The 12,024-nt window shown below is 37.5% G+C and overlaps 1 protein-coding gene across 5 annotated transcripts in view; it reads right to left on the bottom strand.

Moving 5' to 3' along the window:
• DNM3 (dynamin 3) overlaps positions 1–12,024 on the bottom strand; it is a 180,786-nt gene that overhangs the window by 147,859 nt on the left and 20,903 nt on the right. For all 5 annotated transcript variants that reach the window (XM_075097092.1, XM_075097090.1, XM_075097091.1 and 2 more), the window contains exons 3-7: positions 7,274–7,423; positions 5,341–5,544; positions 4,685–4,783; positions 3,667–3,827; positions 969–1,111 (exon numbers count right to left, since the gene is read on the bottom strand). In XM_075097092.1, coding sequence (XP_074953193.1) covers positions 969–1,111; positions 3,667–3,827; positions 4,685–4,783; positions 5,341–5,544; positions 7,274–7,423 — 757 coding nt within the window. The remainder of the gene's footprint in view (positions 1–968; positions 1,112–3,666; positions 3,828–4,684; positions 4,784–5,340; positions 5,545–7,273; positions 7,424–12,024) is intronic.

Below are 12,024 nucleotides of genomic sequence, written 5' to 3'. Positions count from 1 at the left end.
ACAAAAAACAATACTGTTCAATCCATGACTTCTTGAGCCCCAAAGGGTCAAGGGCCAGGTCAGTTTTAACACAAGCACAGGTGGCTCATCACATCAACGATTTTGCTGCTATTTGTCAGATATGGGCTCAGAGAGGCAAACTGCAAGAAAGAGGTTTTTATCCACCCCAATACACTATCACTTGAACCTAAAAATGGCTGCACTACAGCAGAAAAAGACATACCATGACCCAACAATAAGTGCACAGGACACAGGAGAACAGAGCAAGCACACAGTAATATTTCTCCAGAATACTCTCAGCCTCAATAAATTGCTGTTCATGGGTTTCATACATCAGGATTTTGTCCTTGTACTTACTAACATTAAATATCTTCCCCAACCCCAAGAACTTGCCTAGCTACTTTCTGAAAGCATGTGAATTTTTAGTATCAGCTACTGCAGCAAAAGCGCTCTGTGGCTTAGGTTCACATCACATGAAGGACTACCATTTATGATTAATTTTGACCTTGCCATCTTCAAGTTCTTCTGGAGAGCCAAGTTTCTTTATTGGAAGAAGCAGCATTCCCTATTCTGCTTTCAGACTCCTCATCTTACAGAATTCTAACACAATCCCTTCCCCTTGCTTGAGGTCATCTTTTTGGCAGGCTGAAGAATGTGTCTATACAATCAGAAGCAGTTTCTTACCTTTGATCATCTATGTTGCCCCTCTTTGTACCTTTTCCTGTTCTGCTTTCTTGCTTTTCTAGGATTACTAAAATTAATTTAGGGAAAACCCTGCTGAAATTATAGAGTAAATAAAGTGTTCTGGAATATCAAGCACAGAATTGTTTGGAGTTTGCATACAGAATCCTTAACTGTGTCCTAAGCTTTGAATTTGAACCTATCAGAAAGAAAAAAAAAAAAAAAAAAAAAAAGAGAAAAACAAACCCATACAAAGTGGAAAAGCAGACAAAAGACTAGACACTCACTGCAACAGGGCTTTCGTTTTTCTGGTTGGATCTTCTGGTCTGAAGTTTTTGTATACTTCTACTTCATGTTCTATAGAAAGCAGCTGGCTCTGGAGTTTGCTTCTGAAGGCTGGCAGAGTATCCCGAATATGATTGGTAAGTTGCTAAAAATCAAATAAAAGTCCTTTTGTACTGTTAATAAAGATGAAAGCAAAAGCACAACTATTTCCTTCTGACTGCCAAGCATATCAGCCATGACCAGCACTAGTTTACCAGTGTAGTTCCTTTCAATTTTTGAAGCAACGAGGACTGTTAAAGAACAATACAATATCCCTTTTGCAAACACATTATAAGGAGCCTTGAAAAAAATCCTTCATCCTCTCACTCAGAGCCCTGTTACTACATACTTGTTTAGTTACACACAAAAAAGTTATACGCATTACGTATTTAATTTGAAATTACCTCTCATCACTCAGCACTGATATCACCACTCCCATTTTGCTGTTTTTCCTAAGGGAGTTTTCCAATTCCCTATATACTTGTTCAGCATGACGACCCCTTTACTTTACAGCCACAAGGCAATGTGGGACAAGAAAGAGATTCTGAGCATCTACAGCCCATTAAGAACAGAGACAGAAGGAAATGTAGACATATAGAGTACTGACTTGGGACTCTCCCACCACTGGGAAAAATCACCTCCATGTGATTTCTACTCCTTTGTACAAACTATACTAAAGGGAAGAGATTTTGCCCTCATATTAATGATACAGAACTCTACGGGTTTTTTAAACACTTGAATTTTGGCTGAAAAAGGTTCTACCACGCAAGATTATCAGTCATCTTTTCTGAAGATATACCTAAAAGTACTGGGGAATACACTGAAGGAGAGTAGAAAAAAAGGCTTACTAGATCTGTGTTTAACTTACCTCACTTTTGCATATATATATATAATACATATGTCATAATGTGTTTGGACAGCACTATCAATGTCTTACCTGTGCCATAATTTTTTTTTTCCTCATGCATTGTACCCATTCCTTGATTAAAACCAAAGTGGACATCTTGCACTATGCTGCAAACCCTCTTCCCAACCCCAGTCAGACAAGCTATCAATTAAGAAGGTCACATACCAGAATATGAAAACTCAAAATAAAAGTTGTTCAGCAGACCCCACAGGCACAAAATCAAAAGCTGGAGTTTCCCTGGAGCACCACCTTGTGGATGCAGAAAAATTTAAATATCACCTGAAACCACAAACACTAATAGATCCCTAATATCTTAGGGACAAAATTTAAATAGATCTTCCCTTATATAATATTCTACACACAGCAATAACAACAGAAGACCAACTGCTCATACTGAAATAGATAAATTTATGAAACAGCTCACAAAAAAGTTAATAGTACCATAAAAGTAACACAAGCCAGGACAGATAAGAGTACAAGCTCATGCTTCAATCTCAAAACTAAGACACATGGACTAAAATTTCAAGATATAAAAAGAGTCAAAATATCCTAAGCACATCCTAAACACAGAGAAAATTGCGGGATACAAGTGAGTTCTTGCATCCTGCTGAAGATTTAGGTTCTGAGACACAAACAAATGACATTAGCTTTCTTTTTGAGTGAGTCAGGAGCATGCCATAACCTGGCTGTCAAGTTACAGCTGCAAAGTCACTGTAGCAAGAAATTAAGCAGCCCAGCCACTTAGTTTCCTACCTTAATCAAAAACTTTTCCACTGTTTCCAGCTGCTGTCCAAAATGGACAAAACCAAGCTGACCTGGTCTTTGGCTATTCCATACCAAAAGCTGCACTTTGACAGTGAACCAGAGAAAACACTATCAAGTTTGGCTTGTAGGAATGCCAAGACCACTGGTCTGATGGTAAGCTGAGTTTAAAAAAACCCCAAACATAGCATCACCAGTAATTTTAGAGAGGCAGGCATGACTTGCTGAGATACATCATCATTAGGGTCACATGCTATTCAAGCTAAGGGCCAGTGCTACGGAAAGGGCAATATCCAAAGACACAAAGTGAAGAGAATTACATACTCCTCCAAGTCTGGTATAGGCAGTGTCTTGATTAGGACAGTAAGCTATGGGTTTCTCCTCCAGGTAACGGGGAAGCAGACCTCTACCTCCTGCTGAAGAAAGCTATGATCTGACAGTTTGGCATGAACTCAGAAATAAACCAAAGGTTTCGGCGAAAATAAAGGTAGTGTGAAAAAAGTGTTCCAATTACTCTATTTGTCATTTATGTCATTAGTATACAACACAATATTTCTATTAAAAACTAAAAGTGCAGATTTTGAGGTTACAGTACAGATACAGTGAACTCTCAGGGTATACAATTTCTACAAATGTACTTTTTTTATTTCTGAATTTGAATTCTAAAAATCCCATTAAACTAGAAGTGTGATAATTGAGGAATAGGATGGTATACTTCCAGCAAAGGAGCTGAATCTTATTTTCTATGTTCATATTCAAGAGAACAGAGGGAATGCAGAATTATCAGTAGAAGTCAGAAACTACTTCTCACAGTAAGTTTTCATATGCTACATGTAATATACAGCTTTGTTAATTACATTGTGAAAATTTAAAAGGTTAAAAGCAGGAAAGAATGAATGAGATTCACTGACCAACATTCGTTTTAATGAAGATTTTGTATTGGTCCTTTCATTAGAAAAGCTGCCTTTCACCACAAAGGCTTCAGCTTTTACCTGGTTTAGAACTTTTTGGAGGTATGGTGTTCCCATACGATCTGCCATGTGCCTATACGCTGGGTGGGAAAGAAAGAATTTCCTTTCTGCTAGAAGAGCTGCCTTTATGTCCTTCTTCCCATCAATGTCTTTCTGGCTTCTGTTTACAACACCAATATAACCTAAAACAACATAAAATCAATGCGGAAGTCAATGCAGCTATTGCCTGAACTACTGAATTCATACTAAATATAACTAGACTGCCTCAATTCAATCAAAACTTTCCAATTTAGGCATTTCATATATTGTTTACAATTAATGTAATCACCTTACATATAACAGATATGCTTCCTTTTAAACCACCAATTCAAATACAGAAATAGCTGAAACTTTGGAGTACCCCAAAGAAACCACTTCAAACACAAACAAACAAAAAACCCCGAAACAAAATCAAATCACACACCCAGGTCTACATAGATATATCATATGATATAAGCAAATTACAGGAAAATTTCTTCTCATTTGCTGGACCAGTACGCTCCACAGGAGGAGATGGTGGTCTCATCAAGAAATTATAACTAGAATCAAAATTCTCGATATTGTTAACAGTATGAGCAACTGTGATGGTAGCTGCCAGAACAAATCACATGGAAAATTTCTGGAAGGGGTCAAAACTTGATTTACAGTGAGATTACAAAAACTCTAATGCTTCCTTCTGTCATATGCATAGAAAAAAAGATTCCTTTGTTACAAGGGACAGCAACCTGGCACAGAAAATAAAACTGGCTCTTCAGCTGGTGCTGACATTTCTTGTTTCCTCTGGAATACGCGGTGTATTTTCCAAGTCCAGAAATAAAATTATTTTACCTGTAGGATATTTTTAGCACAGCCATCTTATGTTTGCTGAATAGATACAGTAAAAGCTAGGAAATTATCAAGTCCAGCATAACCTTTGATTCACCTCCAGGACTCCCAAACATCACCCATATCCAAAACACCTTCTGGACTGCAAAGAACATAAGCAACTGAACATGCTCACCTCTACGAAGAGGGAGTAGCTTGTTTTCTAGAATTTCTCTTGCATCTGTTCCTTCATCCATCAGATCCAATTTTGTGATCACACCAATGGTCCTAAGGCCTGACCAGGGTGCAGACAGGAGTAAAAAGGGAAAAAGATAGTGAAGAATGATTTATATTTAGGAAGAACAATTACGTCTTACAATTATGTAACAACAGATACGTGACGTTCTCAAAGCATGTGTCACACAACACCAGCTACAACTGCAAGTTATGGTACATCTGGAAAAGCAGGGACCATCATAGCCAGTGCTGAAATGTGTTCTTCAAATCTCTTTAACAAGGCTCAGCGTTCCTATGATATGACTGTATAAAATTTATAATCTGAATATCCAGAAATTCCATCAGTACCACAGTCCATTTTGCTAGGTACTACAAAAATTTCTAGGTCAGCATTACCCCACCTGCTTATAAGAGATAGTGACAAAATTTTAAAAATACATTTACAGCATCATTACCTGAATTACACTGAGCTAAGAAACAGTTATTGTGATGTTGAAGCCTAAATGAGAACATATACATACACAGCTATATTATATGTTACAAATTATATTTCACACAAGAGTTGACCAATTACTTCCAATCATGTTATTGCACTTGAATACAAAAAGTGCTTACCTTGAGGGTCCACTTCCTTAGCTAACTTCAGTGCATCTGAGTTGGCCAGATCAGTGTTAGCTGGAGTCACAGCCAGTATCAGACAGTTTTCTCGAGAGATGAACTGCATTATCATGTCTCTGATCTGCTGCTCAATATCTGGAGGCTGATCCCCTACTGGCACTTTAGTGATTCCCGGCAAATCAATGAGAGTCAGGCTTAAGACTATATGGAAAACACAGTATCATAAAACTGGTTAGCACGCAAAGATGTATCTAAAGAGGTCTACACATCTACGGCTGCAGACAAATTTTAGTCACATAAAACCCCACATAATTACCTTTATAAATATTAAATATTGTCAATGGTTCAGATAAAATGCCTGACAATCTAAAAGTATACTTGTTTCTCTGTTGCTCTTTCATCTCTGATTTATTAGTACTACTTAATATTTTAAACATTACAACAGGCATAGGAGAATGATACTTATGCTGAGTATCCTTGAAGGCTCTTGGACCAATGAACATGGATTTCTGAGCTTTTTCCGCCAGCAGGAACACAGACAGACCATCCCCTTTGCATCTTTCAGATCAACCCAAAACAGGCTTTTTTATTTTTAATTTTTAATACAGTCATTCTCTGACTATGCTTTAAACAGTGTTGCCAATTAAGAAATTTCCAAAAAAGTCAATAGCTAGCCAAAGTTACATAGTAAAATTGTTGTAAGGGTTTTTGGGGTATGTTGTTCTGGTTCTTAAGAAAATTAAGAAACATGAAAAGGTTTATCCATTAAGAAAACCTGTTTTGCTCTGACATGATTTCCCCAGTACAGGCCATGATGCCAGCTAGAAGCATCCTAGCTTGTTCACCCAGTACTGGGGTAACATGGTACCCTTTTGATAAATGAGTAAAATGCGATTCCTAGAAAGGAAACACCAGAAGTATATTTAGGGTCTGGCTAATACAGACAACAGTTGCTGAACTAAAAGACTGATCCTAATAAAACAAAGGAAGAGCATTAGGTAGGAAATTTGCACTTTCTCCTGGAGTCAGCATGTTCAACAAAGGAGCTTCGAGGCAGGGCATTTAGTTCAGCTCCTCTCCAGTTAGCTATGCCACATCTGTAGAGCAGAGAAGGGCTCAGGGGCATATGCTTAGACACAAAGCTGCTCATGGTATATCAAAGGGAGGTTCAGCATCTCTTTAATTACCTCTCCTCTTATTTTAATCTTTCTGTCCTTTGATTCACAGTCAAGACATCAGATGAGGTGGCTAAAACAATAAAGTGTTTCAGCCAAATGTACCACTTTCCTCCTGTATTGAACACAGATTCAATGCAAAACATTTTCTCTAGATTGCCATCATTAAATTGGGCAGATGGCAACCAGAGGAACTAACTTTGATCTATACTGGGGGTCTACAACAGAAAGCAGCTTCAAACACCCTTATTGTCTAAATATATTTTTAGTGACAGGGAATAATAAACATCCAATCAGGCAGGGACACATAATGACTTTCTAGATCACTGATCAATGAATCAATCTGGAGGGTGGCAAAAAGAAGTTTTGCCATTAAGTCTCCCATCTCCTATTATTTGTCTTACTAGTGAGCTACTAATTAATGGTATGTGTACTGGGGGAGAGACTGGTTTCATCCTGACACAGGATGAGAATATTTTTAAATCATGAGAATATTAAACGTAAGAGAGAGTCTGCATTCTGCCCAGCTCTAGTGGCAACAGCTCTCCACCGCAGAGTGGTTTTGTAACACAAGGAAAGTTGAGAATTCTTCCAGATACATATCTACTTTTGGTTCAACTCAATCTCAAAAGTTTTTTCATCCAAGAAGACTTCTGACCACACAATGAGAACACATACAAAAGGATATAGCTAGACAGACAGAGCTAAATAATACATTACATGACAGAAATATAAAGTAGAATGATTTTACCTACCATGTGGAGAATATATTCTTAAATTAATAGGAATTGAAGAAATGCCTTTGTTCACTCCTGTTATTCTATCTGTTTCCACTTCAATTTCCTGACGAACTTCATCAAAATCAGTAAATTTCCTCCCTTTGCAGTGTAGAAATTCAGCATACTCTGAAAAATATCAATAGCAACTCTGTATTTCACAGGCTTATAGACTTGGACACCCACTTTCAAGCCTGTAGTATTCTTCTGATGTGTATGCACAAAAGGATGTCATCATGGATATCAGGAAAGCATTATATATGAGCACATGCTATAGATATGATTGCACAGATGAAAACCAGCCTACAACAAGAATGAGTTGGTTAAAAAGTCAAGTGGACTGGATATGATTTACTGCTTTTATCTTTAGCATGTCAACTTCTGGAACAACCTGAAAGATTCAAATAGATACCGTTTACATTAATGGAATAGGGAACAGATTGTGAATCACATTCTGAGTTTTCATCTGATTACATTTGCCTGTAATGCATCGATAAATTGAAGAAAAGTAATTCAAGTTCTGTATCATGAAAGTTTATTAGCATTTGTTTTCAAAATCTAACAGCCTATATTACACATTCATCGTGAAAGTAAGATCACTTTAAAACACTGTAATGGTTTTAAACACATCTCCTTATTTCCTAAATACTTCTTGTAGTCCAAATCCAAACCATGCTTAGGAAGTTTGTAAAAGCTTTTGTAGTTACAGCCGTGATTTTGCTGAAGTGGGAAAACAATGAATTCCTAAGTCTTCCTCTTACCTTAAAAGGGCATCAGTCAGGAATCAGGGATAGATACAGTCTAATTTGTTAGACTCAAACTTTACACTAGGGCCCTGTTTTGACTCTTGAATCCAAATACTGACACTACTTATTGTATCCTTCTGAATTTCCTGCCCTAGATGTTCAAAAGCACATCTCAGGATTTTAAAACTGGAGGTTCTTCCTTCTTCCTTCAAATAGGGCAAAAACAGAACACAGAAGTTTATCTTGCATAACAAGGCTGTCATCAGAAACTATGACATAAATGGTAGTCACAAACATAAGCTCATATACTGTCCCCACAAGGTCTAAGCAGTAGGACTGGAGAAAAGCTGGACAGAGCCGTGTATGTTCATTTCATCCTGCAATCAAGGCCCAATCTCAAAGTTCCATTTAGGTGTTTCTTCCCTAGAAAACATTTCTTGGTGAAAAGCCTTCAAACGTCAGGGCAAAGAGCTTGCTTAGTACTCAAAGAAAGAAGAGCAGCTCAGGAGACCTGATCCAAGAGTATGGATTAATAGAGAGCCTTACGTAATCAGTACTCAAGTCTGTTGCCCAAAAGTCACTTTATTACTATTGTTGACAGAGTTCTTAAAAAAAAAAGTCAAAACAACCCTTGAAACCATAACAATAGTTAAAGCAAACTGAAAGCCAAAAAAGGAGAGAGTGGAGGGGAAAACAATAGACACCAACCTTTCTGTGCTACAATACCATAATCCCTCCAGATTCAAAGCATGAGGGACAGAGAAACCCACCCTTGCTAAGACAAAAATAACACATCTCTTATTTTAAAAATAAGGGAGCACCTTACAAAAACCTCTGTCTCATTTCTGACAACTTAAGAATTCCAGAATATCTTATATATTCCTTTTTAGCTCTAGTAGCAAAATGACAATGAATGGGGATTTTGTATATTTCATTGTCAACTGTTCATTAAAAAAAAAAAGGAATATTCAAATATTTCAAAGTGAAAGATACTATGGTACATGAAATAAAACATTTCAGAATTGACATTTGTAAAATTTGTCATCTCAAGGTTGGCAAATAGCTACAAACTGGAAAAAAGAGCTGACAAGTGGTTCTTATTTTGTCCCAGTTCTTCATACACTGCTCGTGGCATAAAATAAAATGTACTTAGTGACTTCTTTTTTTACAGTGGTTCATCAGGTTTTCTCAGAAAAAAGTTTCAAAATACAATAATTAATACATGGTGCCTAGCTGTAGTCAGTTGACTGAGTCAGCTGATAGTCAAGGAAGCCTTTCTTTTTTTCCGCTTAACACTTGGTAACAGAAAGAGTCCCTATCTGAAATGGTTTTAAGGTAATTCAAATGAAAATGTTTACTACTTTTCAGCTGTGTTAATATTTATCAAAAGCTCATTCCTCCCAGTGGCATCTGTGGTCCCACTAGTTCTGAAGAAATAGAATTTACAACAGTTTATAACCTGTGATGCCACGCACAGCCTACGGAATAAAAATTCAAAAGAACAAGCAGCACTTTGTTTTGCTCCTTAGCCTGTCTTTGGCAACGGTGCCTTTAGCCAAGACTGGATAAGCACATGCGCTGCTGCAGTCTTCAGTTTTCACCTTTCATACACAGAACACCACCAGGAAAACATTTTATTTACATTTTTGCAGGAATGGACATGAAGCCAGACAAGAAAAAGTGATCCAGTCTAATGCCTGGTTTTCAGACATGTATTTTCTGTATAAAACTGAAGTTACATTAAGAGAAAGGACAATTCGATAAAAAAAATTTAATATTGTCTTTGCATGTAGAATACTCTTTTTTTCCCCAGACTCAAATCACCTTGGTTAACACAGAATGAAAAAGCCACTGTAGGCACAGTTCTCTTTAGTGCATACGATCATAGTGTCATAAGTGATTATTTCCCTCTTCAATTTTGATTAAATTAGACAAATCATACAAGTGTTGCAGGATAACATTTTTGAAAGTGTTCCTCGTTTTCCACCATGTGCTTTTATGATTTAATAACAATATAACATTATTGTGCTAGATTAACAATAAATAGCCAATATTGTTTTCAAGCCATTTAAACTACATACACACGTGAGATCTTTCATAAACCTGTCTCTAAGCTAAAGAGAGCAGATTTAGGTACGCCATGTGATGAGGTATGGAACAGCCCTGAGAAATACATGAGACAATTTAAAAACCCTTACTGAACCTAAGATAAAAGACACCTACCACAATTTTATTTACAAGCCTGTTACCCTGTCTGATATGGCAGGGTTTTCTTCCCCCTGATGAATTTGTGTTGGCTGCTATTCATCTCAAGTACCTTTCAGTGTTACTTAATAACTAATTACAGATTTCTTTTTCCTAAAAGTGGACTTTGACTGATCTGTCACTTCTTTTTATTATCTTTTTGAAGATGGGCAAACATAGACCCATCTTTCAGTCTTTCAGAGAGGGGATTCCATCTTTCGTGATGTCACTGAGCATTAACCTGGGATCAAGGAAACAAAACCTTTCAGGCAAAACACTTGTAAAATCAAGTATTCGTGTGTATGATTCATTTGTCCCAACATGAGCTGAAGCCCTTACCTTTTTTGAGGGCACTGGTGGGAAAACTGGCCCAGCCCTCAAACCCATGCTGCCAGACCTCAGCAGTCACTGCTGATCAGCTCAGGTTATTCCAGGCACTTACTAATACATACACACAGACAGCAGCAAGGAAGATTTCCAACTGCAAAGGAAGATCTGAAGTCTCTGCAACCTTATACTATCAGCTTAAATTCAGGTTTCAGACCAGCAGTGCTATCCCTCTTCCAGCACATCAGTCCTATTTGGGTGACGAGTCTTTCACTGCCTCAAGAAGGGGTCACAATCACTACCACCTTTTACCCATGGTGATGTCACTTTTTAGCTTTTGGGGTACGCAACTCCTACATCTTTCTGGTCTCTACAGCATCCCTGCTTGTCATCTGAATGAGTAGCTGCCAGACAATGGGATCGAGAAAATGGCAGCCAATGCCTTCCTTTCCTCCCTGCAAAGTGCCCAGTCCCTCCCCTACTATTGGCACTACAGCACCTTTCTAGTTTTTGTCCTTAAAGATCTCCAAATGCCTTCCTGCTGATGAAGTCTCTAAGATAATTTGTGTTAGCTGAAACACCAATCTAAATTCTTTTTATACTTTTTTCATTTTCTGTTAAAGGACTGTTTTTGCCACCAGATGGCAATAAGAGATGGGTATGCTTGAGGACTAGTCACAACAAAAGATACTTGCGTTAAAGCTCAGCAACTTCAATAGAAGAGAGCATCTGCAAGACTTCAGAAAAAAAAGTCAGAATGTCTTTTGAACCTTATGGTTATTTACTTTCCTCTTAGTGTTCTCATTAACAGAGCTGGAACAAATGTGGGTATTGTACATGTGACTCATTCATCTAAAAATGTCCACCTCAATGATTTTCAAAATCTGTTAATCTGCCACTTGTTTAGCAAAGAGACTGAAGCAAGACCATGAAGAAAATCTGAAACTCCAAAACCAGTTATCAAAACGAGGCAAATAACGCTCCTAGAGCCAAGATATTTTAACATGTAAATAACAAATAACAGGATGTATATAGCAGGCAATGTATTTTTAACAAACAGAAGACCTACAAAGACCTACAAAGGCTTCACCCAAAACCTAAGTACATTTTTTTGTTGTGGCTGCTGTTTAAAAAACATACTACCCAGTCTCAAGAAATCCAGATAATTATTTCACTTTCACAGGCAGGAGAAAGCACAGCAAGAGGAAGAACAGATGGCCTAAGGTTACACAGTGTGTGGCAACATAGGGGGGAAAAAAAATGGAAAATTAAAAAAACCCCGAACAACCTGCCTCTCAAGACCTTCTCAGGCATTTCAAGTCATCACCTTCCCAAAGCTTACTTTTAAATGGTGCTGCATGAGTATCTGTTAACTCCTACAAAAATTACTTAACTTTACTGATGTATTAGATC

Source organism: Phalacrocorax aristotelis, chromosome 6 (genome assembly GCF_949628215.1).
Source record: "Phalacrocorax aristotelis chromosome 6, bGulAri2.1, whole genome shotgun sequence".
In the NCBI taxonomy this organism is placed as follows: Eukaryota; Metazoa; Chordata; class Aves; order Suliformes; family Phalacrocoracidae; genus Phalacrocorax; species Phalacrocorax aristotelis.
The sequence above is the reverse complement of the archived record's forward strand: the minus strand, read 5'-3'. Positions and strand labels throughout refer to the sequence as shown.